A 19,753-nucleotide genomic window follows, 5' to 3' on the forward strand; every position below is an offset into this window, starting at 1 on the left:
CCTGATTGTGAGTGTGGAACTCACTGCAGCAGTTGCTTGGTCTTCCGTCCCGGGTCATCAGGGCGGTATCCCCGGTACTCCTCGGCCTCCTTGTCCAGAGACAGCAGCTGGGTCTGCAGCTTGCTACGGAACGCCGGCAGCGTGTCGCGGATGTGGTTGGTCAATTGCTATGGCAACACAACACAAAAATTACCCTAAATATAACGTCGCTAAGCAAGCCTCTTATGCTGGGCTTTAGGATGGTTAGCAAGGATGTAATAACCTGTAGGAGAGACTCAATTACTGTTCATAACCTGGTCAGTCTGCAGTCTGTTAGTTAGCCTACCTGGTTGAGGACTTTCTGTAGGCACGGGGTGCCCATCTTTTCGGCCATGTGTCTGTAGGCCGGGTGAGTGAGGAAGAACTTCCTCTCAGCAGCCATAGCCATCTTGATGTCCTTCTTCCCATCAATGTCCTTCTGACTGCGGTTCACCACTCCAATATAACCTGGCAACACACACAGATGGACAGGGTGAAACCACTCCAATATAACCTGGCAACACACACAGATGGACAGGGTGAAACCACTCCAATATAACCTGGCAACACACACAGATGGACAGGGTGAAACCACTCCAATATAACCTGGCAACACACACAGATGGACAGGGTGAAACCACTCCAATATAACCTGGCAACACACACAGATGGGCAGTGTGAAACCACTCCAATAGAACCTGGCAACACACACAGATGGACAGATGGACAGGGTGAAACCACTCCAATATAACCTGGCAACACACAGATGGACAGATGGACAGGGTGAAACCACTCCAATAGAACCTGGCAACACACACAGATGGAAAGATGGACAGGGTGAAACCACTCCAATATAACCTGGCAACACACACAGATGGACAGATGGACAGGGTGAAACCAGTCCAATATAACCTGGCAACACACACAGATGGACAGATGGACAGGGTGTGAAGCTTGTTGGTGCTTGCTTCTTTGCGCAAATCATTTCACCGCTGTAGTTTATTATTATTTATTCCCTTTTATTTATGAAAATAAGCTGATACTGGCCTTTATTATTTACGATTCACTTCTGATATTTTAGCTTCATTAAATTGAGTTATATTAGGGTGTTTCTATTCCAAGAAACACAAAAATACATTTTACAGTAGCCTGTATATTGCCTACCCAAAACATCCATTAATACATTTGAAGCAATTTAAAAAAATACATAACCTAATGTTAGACAGTAGAATATAAACTATATAAACTGTGGGTGGGGTAGGCTAAATAATTACAACCAAATAGACCTAATTAAAACAATAGTGATAAAGGAAATGAGAAATGCTAGGCAGAGCATGCCCAGAGCTTGTGGCTGAGCAGTACCAGAGTACAATTGGAGCGGGAGAGATGGGCAACAACCTTTTTTTATCTGCTTGAATTACGCTCTGCTCCTCGCTCCACACTCACCACTTCAATATAACCTGGCAACACACACAGGTGGGCAGTGTGAAACCACTCCAATAGAACCTGGCAACACACACAGATGGGCAGTGTGAAACCACTCCAATAGAACCTGGCAACACACACAGATGGGCAGTATGAAACCACTCCAATATAGCCTGGCAACACACACAGATGGACAGTGTGAAACCACTCCAATAGAACCTGGCAACACACACAGATGGGCAGTGTGAAACCACTCCAATAGAACCTGGCAACACACACAGATGGGCAGTATGAAACCACTCCAATATAACCTGGCAACACACACAGATGGACAGTGTGAAACCACTCCAATAGAACCTGGCAACACACACAGATGGGCAGTGTGAAACCACTCCAATATAACCTGGCAACACACACAGATGGACAGTGTGAAACCACTCCAATAGAACCTGGCAACACACACAGATGGACAGGGTGAAACCACTCCAATATAACCTGGCAACACACACAGATAGGCAGTGTGAAACCACTCCAATACAACCTGGCAACACACACAGATGGGAAGTGTGAAACCACTCCAATAGAACCTGGCAACACACACAGATGGGCAGTGTGAAACCACTCCAAAATATAACCTGGCAACACACACAGATGGACAGGGTGAAACCACTCCAATAGAACCTGGCAACACACACAGATGGACAGGGTGAAACCACTCCAATAGAACCTGGTAACACACACTGATGGGCAGTGTGAAACTACTCCAATATAACCTGGCAACACACACAGATGTACAGGGTGAAACCATTCCAATCCATCCTGGCAACAAACACAGACAGACGGGATTATGGAAAAGACATGACTGAGATACAATCAAATGGGACCAAAGTTTAAGGCGAGTGCGGAGGATAAAACAGAAAAGCTGATACCAAAGATGACTGAAGTAGATTGGTGGATATAGAGATGGAGAAAGAGGGACAAAGAAAGAGAGAGATTGGTAGAATGACAGAGAAAGAGTGAGTAAGAGACAGACAGAGAGAAAGAGATGTCCCACCTCTCCTTAGGGGCAGCAGCTTGTTCTCCAGGACTTCCCTGGCGTCTGTTCCCTCATCCATCAGATCCAGCTTGGTGATCACTCCTATGGTCCGCTGGCCTGGGGTCAAAGGTCAAAGGGTAAGGGGCAAAGGCAGAAGTCAGTCACAAAACAAAGACCACCTTCATGGCTGACTTCATTGCAGATGCCTGCGAGATCTCTCAACGTCTGGATAGGTGTTTAAAATATCAGCTAACCCCATAATGTGATATAGCAGCAATATGATCAACATCTTACCCTGGGGGTCAACGTCTTTGGCCAGTTTGAGGGCGTCTGAGTTGGCCAGGTCAGAGTTGGCCGGGGTGACAGCCAGGATGAGACAGCTCTCCCTGCAGATGAACTGCATGATCATGTCTCTGATCTGCTGCTCAATGTCCACTGGCTGGTCCCCCACGGGCACCTTGGTGATGCCTGGCAGGTCAATCATTGTCAGGTTCAGCACTGCAGGCAAGGGGGAAAGGAGAGAGGAGGACACATCTTATAGTGAATATTAATGAACACACAGTAGGGAAGGAGAGCACAGAGATATATATGAGAGGGAGAGAGAGATAAAAGAGGGGGAGGGAGAGAGAGTAAGAGAGAGAAAGAGGGTGGATGAGGGGTTAGGTATATGTACCATGTGGGGAGTAGACGCGCAGGTTGATGGGGACGGGAGATATGCCCTTATTGGCCCCAGTAATGCGATCAGTCTCCGCCTCAATCTCCTGGCGAACCTCATCGAAGTCAGTGAATTTCTTCCCTTTGCAGTGTAAGAACTCTGCCCATTCTGTGAAGAAAGATGCAGATAGGTATGTGTGTGTGTGTCTGTGTGTGTGTGTGTGCGTGCATGTGAGCGTGCGTGTGAGCGCGTGTGTTACCTGCATTGGCACTGATGAGCTGCAGGACAAGGGGCCTGCGGGTGACGATCCCAGAGCCTCGGGGCAGGAAGTCCCTGCAGACAGACAGCCAATCAAGACAACAACACAAAGAAACAGCTAAGGCTGTGATGATTATGGACATTTGGAAAACTATTATTTATTACGCAAATAGCCTCGGTTATTATAATAATTGTCATTTTTGTTTAAAAATGTTTTAAGCTGGTAACGCATCATAATGCATATTTGGAAATGAGCTACAACATCACTAATGAATACAACTACAACATACCTACTGAATACAACTACAACATACCTACTGAATACAACTACAACATACCTACTGAATACAACTACAACATACCTACTGAATACAACTACAACATACCTACTGAATACAACTACAACATACCTACTGAATACAACTACAACATACCTACTGAATACAACTACAACATACCTAATGAATACAACTACAACATACCTACTGAATACAACTACAACATACCTACTGAATACAACTACAACATACCTAATGAAAACAACTACAACATACCTACTGAATACAACTACAACATACCTACTGAATACAACTACAACATACCTACTGAATACAACTACAACATACCTACTGAATACAACTACAACATACCTACTGAATACAACTACAACATACCTAATGAATACAACTACAACATACCTACTGAATACAACTACAACATACCTAATGAATACAACTACAACATACCTACTGAATACAACTACAACATACCTACTGAATACAACTACAACATACCTAATGAATACAACTACAACATACCTACTGAATACAACTACAACATACCTACTGAATACAACTACAACATACCTAATGAATACAACTACAACATACCTACTGAATACAACTACAACATACCTAATGAATACAACTACAACATACCTACTGAATACAACTACAACATACCTACTGAATACAACTACAACATACCTAATGAATACAACTACAACATACCTACTGAATACAACTACAACATACCTACTGAATACAACTACAACATACCTAATGAATACAACTACAACATACCTACTGAATATAACTACAACATACCTAATGAATACAACTACAACATACCTAATGAATACAACTACAACATACCTAATGAATACAACTACAACATACCTACTGAATATAACTACAACATACCTAATGAATACAACTACAACATACCTACTGAATACAACTACAACATACCTACTGAATACAACTACAACATACCTAATGAATACAACTACAACATACCTACTGAATATAACTACAACATACCTAATGAATACAACTACAACATACCTACTGAATACAACTACAACATACCTACTGAATACAACTACAACATACCTACTGAATATAACTACAACATACCTACTGAATACAACTACAACATACCTAATGAATACAACTACAACATACCTAATGAATACAACTACAACATACCTACTGAATACAACTACAACATACCTAATGAATACAACTACAACATACCTACTGAATACAACTACAACATACCTAATGAATACAACTACAACATACCTACTGAATACAACTACAACATACCTAATGAATACAACTACAACATACCTAATGAATACAACTACAACATACCTAATGAATACAACTACAACATACCTACTGAATACAACTACAACATACCTACTGAATACAACTACAACATACCTACTGAATACAACTACAACATACCTAATGAATACAACTACAACATACCTACTGAATACAACTACAACATACCTAATGAATACAACTACAACATACCTAATGAATACAACTACAACATACCTACTGAATACAACTACAACATACCTAATGAATACAACTACAACATACCTAATGAATACAACTACAACATACCTAATGAATACAACTACAACATACCTAATGAATACAACTACAACATACCTAATGAATACAACTACAACATACCTAATGAATACAACTACAACATACCTAATGAATACAACTACAACATACCTACTGAATACAACTACAACATACCTACTGAATACAACTACAACATACCTAATGAATACAACTACAACATACCTAATGAATACAACTACAACATACCTACTGAATACAACTACAACATACCTAATGAATACAACTACAACATACCTAATGAATACAACTACAACATACCTAATGAATACAACTACAACATACCTAATGAATACGACTACAACATACCTAATGAATACAACTACAACATACCTACTGAATACAACTACAACATACCTAATGAATACAACTACAACATACCTAATGAATACAACTACAACATACCTACTGAATACAACTACAACATACCTAATGAATACAACTACAACATACCTAATGAATACAACTACAACATACCTACTGAATACAACTACAACATACCTACTGAATACAACTACAACATACCTAATGAATACAACTACAACATACCTAATGAATACAACTACAACATACCTAATGAATACAACTACAACATACCTAATGAATACAACTACAACATACCTAATGAATACAACTACAACATACCTAATGAATACAACTACAACATACCTACTGAATACAACTACAACATACCTAATGAATACAACTACAACATACCTAATGAATACAACTACAACATACCTACTGAATACAACTACAACATACCTACTGAATACAACTACAACATACCTACTGAATACAACTACAACATACCTAATGAATACAACTACAACATACCTACTGAATACAACTACAACATACCTAATGAATACAACTACAACATACCTAATGAATACAACTACAACATACCTACTGAATACAACTACAACATACCTAATGAATACAACTACAACATACCTAATGAATACAACTACAACATACCTAATGAATACAACTACAACATACCTAATGAATACAACTACAACATACCTAATGAATACAACTACAACATACCTAATGAATACAACTACAACATACCTAATGAATACAACTACAACATACCTAATGAATACAACTACAACATACCTAATGAATACAACTACAACATACCTAATGAATACAACTACAACATACCTAATGAATACAACTACAACATACCTAATGAATACAACTACAACATACCTAATGAATACAACTACAACATACCTAATGAATACAACTACAACATACCTAATGAATACAACTACAACATACCTAATGAATACAACTACAACATACCTAATGAATACAACTACAACATACCTAATGAATACAACTACAACATACCTACTGAATACAACTACAACATACCTACTGAATACAACTACAACATACCTACTGAATATAACTACAACATACCTAATGAATACAACTACAACATACCTAATGAATACAACTACAACATACCTAATGAAAACAACTACAACATACCTACTGAATACAACTACAACATACCTAATGAATACAACTACAACATACCTACTGAATACAACTACAACATACCTACTGAATACAACTACAACATACCTACTGAATACAACTACAACATACCTACTGAATACAACTACAACATACCTACTGAATACAACTACAACATACCTACTGAATACAACTACAACATACCTACTGAATACAACTACAACATACCTACTGAATACAACTACAACATACCTACTGAATACAACTACAACATACCTAATGAATACAACTACAACATACCTACTGAATACAACTACAACATACCTACTGAATACAACTACAACATACCTACTGAATACAACTACAACATACCTAATGAATACAACTACAACATACCTAATGAATACAACTACAACATACCTAATGAATACAACTACAACATACCTACTGAATACAACTACAACATACCTAATGAATACAACTACAACATACCTACTGAATACAACTACAACATACCTACTGAATACAACTACAACATACCTAATGAATACAACTACAACATACCTACTGAATACAACTACAACATACCTAATGAATACAACTACAACATACCTAATGAATACAACTACAACATACCTAATGAATACAACTACAACATACCTACTGAATATAACTACAACATACCTAATGAATACAACTACAACATACCTACTGAATACAACTACAACATACCTAATGAAAACAACTACAACATACCTAATGAATACAACTACAACATACCTACTGAATACAACTACAACATACCTACTGAATACAACTACAACATACCTACTGAATACAACTACAACATACCTAATGAATACAACTACAACATACCTACTGAATACAACTACAACATACCTAATGAATACAACTACAACATACCTAATGAATACAACTACAACATACCTACTGAATACAACTACAACATACCTAATGAATACAACTACAACATACCTACTGAATACAACTACAACATACCTAATGAATACAACTACAACATACCTACTGAATACAACTACAACATACCTACTGAATACAACTACAACATACCTACTGAATACAACTACAACATACCTACTGAATACAACTACAACATACCTAATGAATACAACTACAACATACCTACTGAATACAACTACAACATACCTACTGAATACAACTACAACATACCTACTGAATACAACTACAACATACCTAATGAATACAACTACAACATACCTACTGAATACAACTACAACATACCTACTGAATACAACTACAACATACCTACTGAATACAACTACAACATACCTACTGAATACAACTACAACATACCTACTGAATACAACTACAACATACCTAATGAATACAACTACAACATACCTAATGAATACAACTACAACATACCTAATGAATACAACTACAACATACCTAATGAATACAACTACAACATACCTACTGAATATAACTACAACATACCTACTGAATACAACTACAACATACCTAATGAATACAACTACAACATACCTACTGAATACAACTACAACATACCTACTGAATACAACTACAACATACCTAATGAATACAACTACAACATACCTAATGAATACAACTACAACATACCTAATGAATACAACTACAACATACCTACTGAATACAACTACAACATACCTACTGAATACAACTACAACATACCTACTGAATACAACTACAACATACCTACTGAATACAACTACAACATACCTACTGAATACAACTACAACATACCTAATGAATACAACTACAACATACCTAATGAATACAACTACAACATACCTAATGAATACAACTACAACATACCTACTGAATATAACTACAACATACCTAATGAATACAACTACAACATACCTACTGAATACAACTACAACATACCTAATGAATACAACTACAACATACCTACTGAATACAACTACAACATACCTACTGAATACAACTACAACATACCTACTGAATACAACTACAACATACCTAATGAATACAACTACAACATACCTAATGAATACAACTACAACATACCTAATGAATACAACTACAACATACCTAATGAATACAACTACAACATACCTAATGAATACAACTACAACATACCTAATGAATACAACTACAACATACCTACTGAATACAACTACAACATACCTACTGAATACAACTACAACATACCTAATGAATACAACTACAACATACCTACTGAATACAACTACAACATACCTAATGAATACAACTACAACATACCTACTGAATACAACTACAACATACCTAATGAATACAACTACAACATACCTACTGAATATAACTACAACATACCTACTCCTAAAATTAATATTAAGATGATTATGACAATAATGTTTTTTGTTCACAATTATTGTCCATAATTGTTGGTTACATGATTATACTATAATTGTGCCAACCCTAGAGACAGCCAATTTGGACAGTTACACAGAGGGACAGACAATCAGGACAGTTACACAGAGGGACAGACAATCAGGACAGTTACACAGAGGGACAGACAATCAGGACAGTTACACAGAGGGACAGACAATCAGGACAGTTACACAGAGGGACAGACAATCAGGACAGTTACACAGAGGGACAGACAATCAGGACAGTTACACAGAGGGACAGACAATCAGGACAGTTACACAGAGGGACAGACAATCAGGACAGTTACACAGAGGGACAGACAATCAGGACAGTTACACAGAGGGACAGACAATCAGGACAGTTACACAGAGGGACAGACAATCAGGAAAGTTACAAAGAGAGGAGGTGAGTTTAAATGTAACCTTGTGAATGTGACAAAAAGATGGTGTCTGGCTATGGGAGACTAGGTTGAAGGTGACTCTACTGGTGATTGTGTTGCATTATGGGAGACTGAGGCCTTGTGAACCCTTGGCCAACCACCAACAGACACAAACTGCCATGATGTAAAGTCTCACACCTACTGAACACACACAACCAACCAGATAACGTAGAATGAATTAAACACACCCAAACAGAGTCTCAACTTTGATAATGACAGAGGAAGAGATTTGATAATATCAACAGAAAAACATTTTGATCTGAAAATGTCATCAGGCTCTTTGGTAAATCCAACTGATTATACAGTCCAGTTTACCCTCTGAACCACCTGAACAGTCCCTGATTCGCTTAGCTGATGCTGATGAAATAAAGTAGTTCATGCACAAGAGGTCAACATGAACAGCATGCAAAGCAGCAGGTAGCAGAGCACTCATTTAAAATAGTTTTTTATCGCTTTGGTGCCATTTTCACAAGTATGTGGTTCATTTTCACAACTCTTTGTACAAAACTCAAAACAGATCATCAAAAAGGCAGTTGTTTCAAAACTCTAACCACATTTTCAATTGAATAAGTACAACACACAAAATCATAGTCTTTTTTCCACCGAACTTAATTAGTGTTTCATCTAAAACTACAAGTTTAGCATTGCAATTCAGTGCCTTCGGAAAGTGTTCAGACCCCTTTACTTTTTCCACAAACAAGATTCTCTGGTCTGATGAAACCAAGATTGAACTCTTTGGCCTGAATGCCAAGAGTCATGTCTGTAGGAAACCTGGCACCATCCCTACGGTGAAGCATGGTGGTCGCAGCATCATGATGTGGGGATGTTTTTCAGCGGCAGGGACTGGAAGACTAGTCAGGATCAAGGGAAAGATGAACGGAGCAAAGTACAGAGATATCCTTCGTAAAAATCTGCTCCAGAGCGCTCAGGACCTCAGACTTCGGCGAAGGTTCACCTTCCAACAGGACAACGACCCTGAGCACACAGCCAAGACAATACAGGAGTGGCTTTGGGACAAGTCTCTGAATGTCCTTGTGTGGCCCAGCCAGAGCCCGGACTTGAACCTGATCAAACACCCAAGGTCAGACCTGAAAATAGCTGTGCAGCAACGCTCCCCATCCAACCTGACAGCTTGAATGCATCTGCAGAGAAGAATGGTTGAAACTCCCCAAATACAGGTAGGCCAAGCTTTTAGAGTCATACCCAAGAACCACTCGAGGCTGTAATCAGTACTGAGTAAAGGGTCTGGGCTCATGAGTGGCGCAGCGTTCTAAGGCACTGCATCTCAGTGCAAGAGGTGTCACTACAGTCCCTGGTTTGAATCCAGTCTGAATCAATTCTGGCCGTGATCGGGAGTCCCATAGGGTGGCACACAATTGGCCCAGCATTTGTCTGGGTTTGGCCAGGTTAGTCCGTCATTGTAAATAAGAATTTGTTTTTATTAGAGTCATAAAAAAAAGGTGATATTTCCATTTTTAAATGTCTTAAAAACCTGTTTTTGCTTTGTCATTATGGAATATTGTGTGTAGATTGATGAAGTAAAAAAAAAGATTTCATCAATTTTAGACTAAGTCAAGGGGTCTGAATGCTTTAAAAAAGTCACGGTACATGTTCATATAAAGTAATTGCCTTCCACACTGCAATGCTCACATTACTTTGAAATTATTCTCTTCTCTTTTCTTTAAATACATTTTACTATTACTTAATCCGACTGCTTTTAATTGATGATCACTTAACCTTTTGGTAAACCTGTAGATTTAACATGTAAACTGGTTTGTCTACTACAGATTTTGAGAACTACATAATAAAAATGTATGTCTGTGAAGTACAAACATAAAAAGTATGATATACACCAGAATGTACTACTACGGTGATGGCTGTTATTGTCATGCCCTGATCTGTTTCACCTGTTCCTGTGATTGTCTCCACCCCCTCCAGGTGTTGCTTATTTTCCCCAGAGTATTTATCCCTGTGTTTCCTGTCTCTCTGTGCCAGTTTGTCTTGTATGTTTAGTCAAGTCAACAAGCGTTTTTTCCCATACTCCTTTTGCTATTCTCCTTTTTCGAGTCCTCCTGGTTTTTGACCCTTGCCTGTTTCTGGACTCTGCACCCGCCTGCCTGACCAGTCTTTCTGCCTTGACCACGAACGAGACTGTCTGCCACTCTGTACTTCCCGGACTCTGATCTGGTTTTGACCTTTGGCCTGTCCACGACCATTCTCTTACCTACCCCTTTGTATTATTAAACATTGTAAGACTCCAACCATCTGCCTCCTGTGTCTGCATCTGGGTCTCACCCTGTGCCTTGATAGTTATGATTTTAATTCAAAGTACTTAAAAAAAAATATGATATTGAAAAGATCAGAGATGTACTATATGTAACAAATCAACGTTTATTGGTCGCGTACACAGATTAGCAGATGTTATAGCAGGTGCATCGAAATGCTTGTGTTTCTAGCTCCTAAAGTGCAGTAATGCAATAACAATATAAAACAAATACGCAAATAATCCAGAAAGTCCAGAACAAGAAAGAAATGCATTCCCTGTACAGTAAACATGTATCCAAAATGAAGCTACAGTACTTTACTAAAATTGCATTGGCCAATACAGTACTGTAAAATATGCAATTTACGTAGCTGACACTGTTATCCAAAGTGACAACAGTCCACACATTTTGGTATGTAACCCCAGTGGGAATCGAACCCACAACTCTGGCTAGTGCCATGCTCTAATGAACTAAGCCACGTACAGGACCTCTACATGTCACGCCCTGGCCTTAGTATTCTTTGTTTTCTTTATTATTTTAGTTAGGTCAGGGTGTGACATGGGGAGGGTTTATGTTTTGTTGGTGTTGGGTGTTTATATGGTAAAGGGGTTATGGGGTGTAGTATATGGTTTTGGGTTGAGTGTAGATGTCTAGCGTTGTCTATGTTGGTTAGTTATCTAGGAGAGTCTATGGTTACCTGAATGAGTTCCCAATTAGAGACAGCTGATTTCGGTTGTCTCTGATTGGGAGCCTGATTTAGGGTAGCCATAGGCTCTCATTGGTTGTGGGTAATTGTCTATGTGATACGTTTGTAGCCAGTGTGTGCACATCGTTGTTTTAGCTTCACGATCGTTTTCTTGTTTTGTTTAGTGTTTAAGTGTTTTTGTTTCGTGTGCCGTCTTCGTAAATAAAAAGGAGATGGCTTATTTTCCAAGTGCTGCGTATTGGTCCGTCAATCCTCCACACGATCGTGACAGAATTACCCACCATAGGACCAAGCGGCATGGAAAGCGGCAACAGGATCTACCTACACAGGATTCATGGACATGGGAGGAGATACTGGATGGTAAGGGGCCGTGGGTTCAACCGGGAGAATATCGCCTTCCTCGTGAAGAGCTGGAGGCAGCTAAAGCCGAGAGGAGGCGATATGAGGAGGCAGCACGGAGACAAGGCTGGAAGCCAGTGAGTACAACCCAAAAATTTCTTGGGGGGGGCCTTAAAGGGAGTGTGGCGAAGTCAGGTAGGAAACCTGCGCCTACTCCCTGTACTTACCGTGGAGAGCGAGAGTACGGGCAGACACCGTGTTACGCAGTAGAGCGCACGGTGTCTCCTGTACGCGTGCATAGCCCGGTTCGGTACATTTCAGCTCCACGTATCGGCCGGGCTAGACTGAGCGTTGAGCCGTATGTCATGAAGCCGGCCCAACGCATCTGGTCACCAGTGCGTCTCCTCGGGCCGGCGTACATGGCACCAGCCTTACGCATGGTGTCCCCGGTTCGCCTACATAGGCCGGTGCGGGTTATTCCACCTCCCCGCACTGGTCAGGCGACGGGGAGCATAGAACCAGGTAAGGTTGGGCAGGCTCGGCGTTCAAGGGAGCCAGTACGCCTGCACGGTCCGGTATTTCCGGCGCCACCTCCCCGCCCCAACCCAGTACCACCAGTGCCTCCTCCACGCACTAGCTATATGGTGCGTGTCTCCAGCCCTTTACCACCAGTGTCTAAACCACGCACCAAGCCTCCTGTGTGTCCCCAGAGTCCTGTGCGTCCTGTTGCTGCTCCCCGCACTAGCCCTGAGATGCGTGTCCCCAGCCCGGTGCCACCAGTCCCGGCACCACGCACCAGGCCTACAGTGCGCCTCAGCCGGCAGGAGTCTGCCGTCTGCACAGCAATGACTGAACTGCCCGTCTGCCAAGCGCCATCTGAGCCATCCGTCTCCCCAGCGCCATCTGAGCCATCCGTCTCCCCAGCGCCATCTGAGCCATCCGTCTGCCATGAGCCTGCAAAGCCGCCCGTCTGCCATGAGCCTGCAAAGCCGCCCGTCTGCCATGAGCCTACTGAGCCGTCCGCCAGACAGGAGCCGCTAGAGCCGCCAGCCAGACAGGAGCCGCTAGAGCCGTCCGTCAGAGAGGATCTGCCAGAGCCGCCAACCAGACAGGATCTGCCGGAGCCGCCAACCAGACAGGATCTGCCAGAGCCGCCAACCAGACAGGATCTGCCAGATCCGTCAGCCAGCCATAAGCAGCCAGATCCGTCAGCCAGCCATAAGCAGCCAGATCCGTCAGCCAGCCATGAGCAGCCAGATCCGTCAGCTAGCCATGAGCAGCCAGATCCGTCAGCTAGCCATGAGCAGCCAGATCTGTCAGCTAGCCATGAGCAGCCAGATCCGTCAGCTAGCCATGAGCAGCCAGATCCGTCAGCTAGCCATGAGCAGCCAGATCAGTCAGCTAGCCATGAGCAGCCAGATCCGTCAGCTAGCCATGAGCAGCCAGATCCGTCAGCTAGCCATGAGCAGCCAGATCCGTCAGCCAGCCATGAGCAGCCAGATCCGTCAGCCAGCCATGAGCAGCCAGATCCGTTAGCCAGCCATGAGCAGCCAGATCCGTTAGCCAGCCATGAGCAGCCAGATCCGTTAGCCAGCCATGAGCAGCCAGATCTGTCAGCCAGCCATGGGCCGTCCCTCAGTCCGGAGCTGCAGTCCCTCAGTCCGGAGCTGCAGTCCCTCAGTCCGGAGCTGCCATTCATCAGTCCGGAGCTGCCCCTTACCCTGGAGCTGCCCCTTACCCTGGTGCTGCCCCTTACCCTGGTGCTGCCCCTTACCCTGGTGCTGCCCCTTACCCTGGTACTGCCCCTTACCCTGGTACTGCCCCTGATCCTGGTACTGCCCCTTACCCTGGTACTGGACCTTAGTCCGGAGCTGTCCCTTAGTCCGGAACTGCCCCTTAATACAATGGGGTTAATGTGGAGGGGGGTCGTTTGGAGGAAGCCTAGGAGTTGGTTAGGTACTGTGGTGACGTGGGGACCGCGACCAGAGCCGGAGCCGCCACCGTGGAGGGAAGCCCACCCAGACCCTCCCCTAGACTGTGTATGGTGCGCCCGGAGTTCGCGCCTCAAGGGGGGGGTTATGTCACGCCCTGGCCTTAGTATTCTTTGTTTTCTTTATTATTTTAGTTAGGTCAGGGTGTGACATGGGGAGGGTTTATGTTTTGTTGGTGTTGGGTGTTTATATGGTAAAGGGGTTATGGGGTGTAGTATATGGTTTTGGGTTGAGTGTAGATGTCTAGCGTTGTCTATGTTGGTTAGTTATCTAGGAGAGTCTATGGTTACCTGAATGAGTTCCCAATTAGAGACAGCTGATTTCGGTTGTCTCTGATTGGGAGCCTGATTTAGGGTAGCCATAGGCTCTCATTGGTTGTGGGTAATTGTCTATGTGATACGTTTGTAGCCAGTGTGTGCACATCGTTGTTTTAGCTTCACGATCGTTTTCTTGTTTTGTTTAGTGTTTAAGTGTTTTTGTTTCGTGTGCCGTCTTCGTAAATAAAAAGGAGATGGCTTATTTTCCAAGTGCTGCGTATTGGTCCGTCAATCCTCCACACGATCGTGACACTACAATACTGTGAAAGAATACAAGTGGAAGATTGCCATGAGCGTGCCACTCTCCTTCAGGTCATGGATGAATCCAGACCTATATCAGGCTTGTTTTTTCTCCAGGTACATGAACAATGAGGATATTTACTGCAATTTTGATGAGAACCTGTGGCCAAATGCTCAAGACAGGCTTGATGAAAACTAGTCCCTGCTAAACATAATGTCTCTTTCATTTTATAACATTGTGAAAGATGCCTTCAATGGTCACTCATGAGGTAGACATTTTGGAAATTTGATGTTCAGTGCATTTTTATGGGTAGTGCAAATGTATTGCCTGATGTGAAAACAGTAATGTAGTGTAATTTACAGTACTGTTGCATACTACATTCAAAGGGCAATTTTTAAAAATGTATCTAACATGAACTGGTGAACTGGTTGTTCATTATATTTCACAGTAAACGTATATTTTGGATCAATCAATGGTTGTGTGGTGAAATGTCTACAAACAAAATAAATGCACAATGAAAGGTTTTAAATGTAAGACGCAACAAGTGTTACCAGTTTGGAGTTTTGTACTGCGAGTTTTGAAAATTCACCGCATACTGTACTGAAAATAAACTAAAAATGATGACTTCAGTAGATACCAGTCTGCTACCAGACGAGAGAGAGATTGAGTGTGTGTGTGAGTGTTGGCTCATGTGTTTGTATGTCACTTGTCTATATGTATGTTTAGGACACTTGTCATTTCTTCTCACACAGTTGAACGCTACAATCCTGATGCAAATGAAACAACGGCTAGGCTAGATGAATATTGATCATGAGATTGCCCTCTATCTATGGGCTAGCAGAAAAGATGAGTCAGAACCCTGGTGTCCATTCAGCAGCGTTGTGGGGGAGCCAACCCTGGACAGCAGGATCATTACTCAGCTGGATCCCAGGTCTCAGGGGTGGCCGGCTGAGCTTTGACTGATGCTGCTGCTGACAACAACCCTGCACCTCATCTATCTGGACCTGGGTCGTATTTTCTACGCACCAAATGGAAGAAAACGGACAAACAGGGCGGGACTCCGGAATCTTGTCCAATAAGAAACCCTCTTATTTCCGTTTCAAAAGGTTTTGCTACGGTGTGCACTAATGAATACAACCCTGGCGATAGCAGAAACATTTTCATACATAGCATCAATTACCAGTCTTTACCATTCACGTTTGTCTGTAAATATTTGTAGACATAGGTCATAATACAGAAACAGTTGTCTGACTTGTCAGACTACTCTATAACATCCTCTGTCTCTATCCAATGGCATCTGTTTATGTACAAACCACATTCAAGGGCCACACTGTGTCATAATGTACAGTACCAATTCATCCCACAGTGAACAAAATCGAATGGAAACTCTTCTTCACAATTGACAGCAGAACTGACTTGATCATATCAATGTAATAAGATGAGAGAAGAGTGATGACAGGTATTTGTACTGCATATCCAACAGTCCTTACCTCAGTCATTTCATTACATATTTTACAGACAATATCATTCACCCTCTGAGACACCCACATCCGAAATACCTTTAATCAACTACAGTACAGAGGATACAGAGGATTCGTCTTATAATAATGTAGGCACTTGTATTTGTCCTATTTCACACATGTAAAAGCATGTATTATACCCATGTGTGAATTGGAAATGTGTTTTTGCATATCCCAACTCCCCCTGAGACACCCTCAGAGAGTGGGGTTGCGGCCAGGGTCTGCCATTATCAACGGCGACCCTGGAGCAATCTGGCCTAAGTGCCTTGCTCAAGGGCACATTGGCAGATTTTTCACACCTTGTCTATTTTGGATTCAAACTGGAAACCTTTTGGTTACTGGCCCAACTCTCTTACCGCTAGGCTATCTGTCACCCGCATTTGTCTTGGGACAAATGATAATTGGTAACATAATACTCAACCAGATGATTCAGCCTTCATTCAATTCAGTCTCGCATTACAGTTTCAATCCATTCATTGGTAAATAGATGTCTTGAAATAAACCAATAGGCAAAAGGATGGACAAATAATTACTCTTCACCTAAAGATGCTTTCATCTACAGAGGTTTACGTCCTTCATTCACTCTGAAGCAACAACAGCCTATGAATCTCACTTGTTTGACAGAAATTAGAAAGGGATAGTCAGTTGTGTCACAGCAGTGAGATAGGCAGTATTGATACAGTTTATGCTGTAATGACTAGAAATGCTATTGAAACCAGGAGACCACAGCAGACATCTCGGGTTCTAAAGCAACCTTTATGCAGGTGGTGGGGTGGACATGTTATATTTCAACCCAATACTGTAAGCCTATAGACATTATATATGTATAGTTTACAGATAGAGACATGGATTTGTGTAAAGTGATTAAAAACAAATATTGTCTCTGTTAAAATGGTAGCTCTACTGAAGATATTGATATTTCAAGGAATGAAAGGCTGGATGGGGCTGAAATCCCGAGGGTGTTGCGGTAACCCAAATACCGGCTCCCCTGTCATATAGATAGGAATGTGCGTTGAAAATAAGATGGAGACGAGCTCGAGCTCCTGGCTACGAGATGATCAGGGACGCCACAGCGCGTGCGTCCTCTGGGAAAACAAAACGTGACGGGGATGGACACGACTGAGGATAAATTGGCCGTGACAGGACATCCCCAAGGTTAACAGGAGATTGGATTATTTCTAGCCCTAGTATTAGTAATGAATTTGACGTGTTGTGCTTGGCTGCTACTCGTTCAACCTACCTGCCAACGAAGTTCTCCAACACCGAGCTCTTGCCAGCGCTCTGTCCGCCGACTACCGCGATCTGTGGCAGGTCAAGATTGCAGCTCTGACCGATGCCGCTGAAAGCGTCCTGGAGTTTATTGACCAGCGGGATCAAATCCTCCATTCCTCGGTTACCCATGGTGCTAGCGGGCGGGAGGCGCTCAAAATGAGAGAGAAGGGAGAGAGAAGGCAGGGGGATGTGGTGATATATTTAGTCCAGGGCTACCGTGCTTGTTGATGTAGTGAAGTCATCTAGCCGCGCATTGCCCCGAGCCAAGCAAGGGTCGATTCGACTGAGGAGAGACAGGGAAAACGAGGCAGTCAGAGTAGGATTGCGCAGTTGTTTGCCTCCAACACCGCACACACACCATTATTTTCAAGGGCATTTGGGGAATGAGGTCCTGTTCAAATCTGTCTCTAAAAGCCATCTATAAAGCCGTGCAAATTTGTAGACATAATTCCATAGATTACATGCATCAAGATGAAAAATAACCGACACAAAATGAAACGCGTTGCATCGAATATTATGTTTTGCTTACAGGCAACACGTTAATAATAAATACATCGACATAAATCAATCTATTATTTTTCTATAGCCATTTCTCCTTTAGACCTACCCTTTCTCGAGGATTCCTTGTCGTTTTGAATGTCCGAGCGACAAAATCGGTCGCTGTCCAGTGCTGAATCTGAACAACAGGAAGATCCAATCCAAGGTCCGGATCGAAACGCGATTATAGATTATACAAGCAACGCCACCTGCTGTAAATGAGCATCGGTTAAATGTTGATGTCCTGTGCTATAATAATGTTTTGGTCGGGTCGTTTTGCTCGGATGGAGCAAAGCCTCATTCCGAACGAACCCAAATTCGCCTCTATAACGGATTAATCATATATTTTTATGCAACCGCGATAATTGCGAGGAGGCGTTGCGTTTGGTGTTCAGATTGACATATGAAGTGCACAATGACAGCAGGGGAGCTGTAGTCGCGGTAGGCCTATAGGCAGGGCGCATACAGGTTAGGTATAACAAACCCGCCCCCTGTGCCATCGTGCCATGTTTGCGGTCATGACTCACGGCTGCGCATCACGCACTGAGCAGGATTGGATGCGCTCCTTCAGTCCCCTACAGTGAGAGCAAAAATAACATGTCGAATATTTGAATTTGAGGGACACATTCATGCTCAACTCATCCCCCCTTTCCATCACGGCCTCTTCTATCGTGTGTGAAAATGCATGATATAAAGATGTATTTTGTTTGATGGCAAAGCATTCTGTTCCATAGCAGGTGTCTGGCCTGGTATACTGTCGGTGTGTAGCTTGGCTACCATAGGCCATAGGCACACGCTGCCTATTATAACCTCACCAAGCCAACATCTGTGTTAGATAAAAGCCATTCTCTATCCTCCATTCATTATA

The 19,753-nt window shown here is 42.0% G+C and overlaps 1 protein-coding gene across 1 annotated transcript in view; it reads right to left on the reverse strand.

Annotated features, from left to right (window-relative positions):
• LOC129813786 (dynamin-3-like) overlaps positions 1 to 19,303 on the reverse strand; it is a 47,649-nt gene extending 28,346 nt beyond the window's left edge. Inside the window, exons 1-8 of the mRNA XM_055866320.1 lie at positions 18,956 to 19,303; positions 18,317 to 18,631; positions 3,394 to 3,467; positions 3,153 to 3,302; positions 2,774 to 2,977; positions 2,498 to 2,596; positions 326 to 486; positions 25 to 167 (exon numbers count right to left, since the gene is read on the reverse strand). Coding sequence (XP_055722295.1) covers positions 25 to 167; positions 326 to 486; positions 2,498 to 2,596; positions 2,774 to 2,977; positions 3,153 to 3,302; positions 3,394 to 3,467; positions 18,317 to 18,477 — 992 coding nt within the window. The 5' untranslated portion in view covers positions 18,478 to 18,631; positions 18,956 to 19,303. The remainder of the gene's footprint in view (positions 1 to 24; positions 168 to 325; positions 487 to 2,497; positions 2,597 to 2,773; positions 2,978 to 3,152; positions 3,303 to 3,393; positions 3,468 to 18,316; positions 18,632 to 18,955) is intronic.
• Positions 19,304 to 19,753: the final 450 nt, after the last annotated feature.

This window comes from Salvelinus fontinalis, chromosome 17, assembly GCF_029448725.1.
Source record: "Salvelinus fontinalis isolate EN_2023a chromosome 17, ASM2944872v1, whole genome shotgun sequence".
Lineage (NCBI taxonomy): Eukaryota > Metazoa > Chordata > Actinopteri > Salmoniformes > Salmonidae > Salvelinus > Salvelinus fontinalis.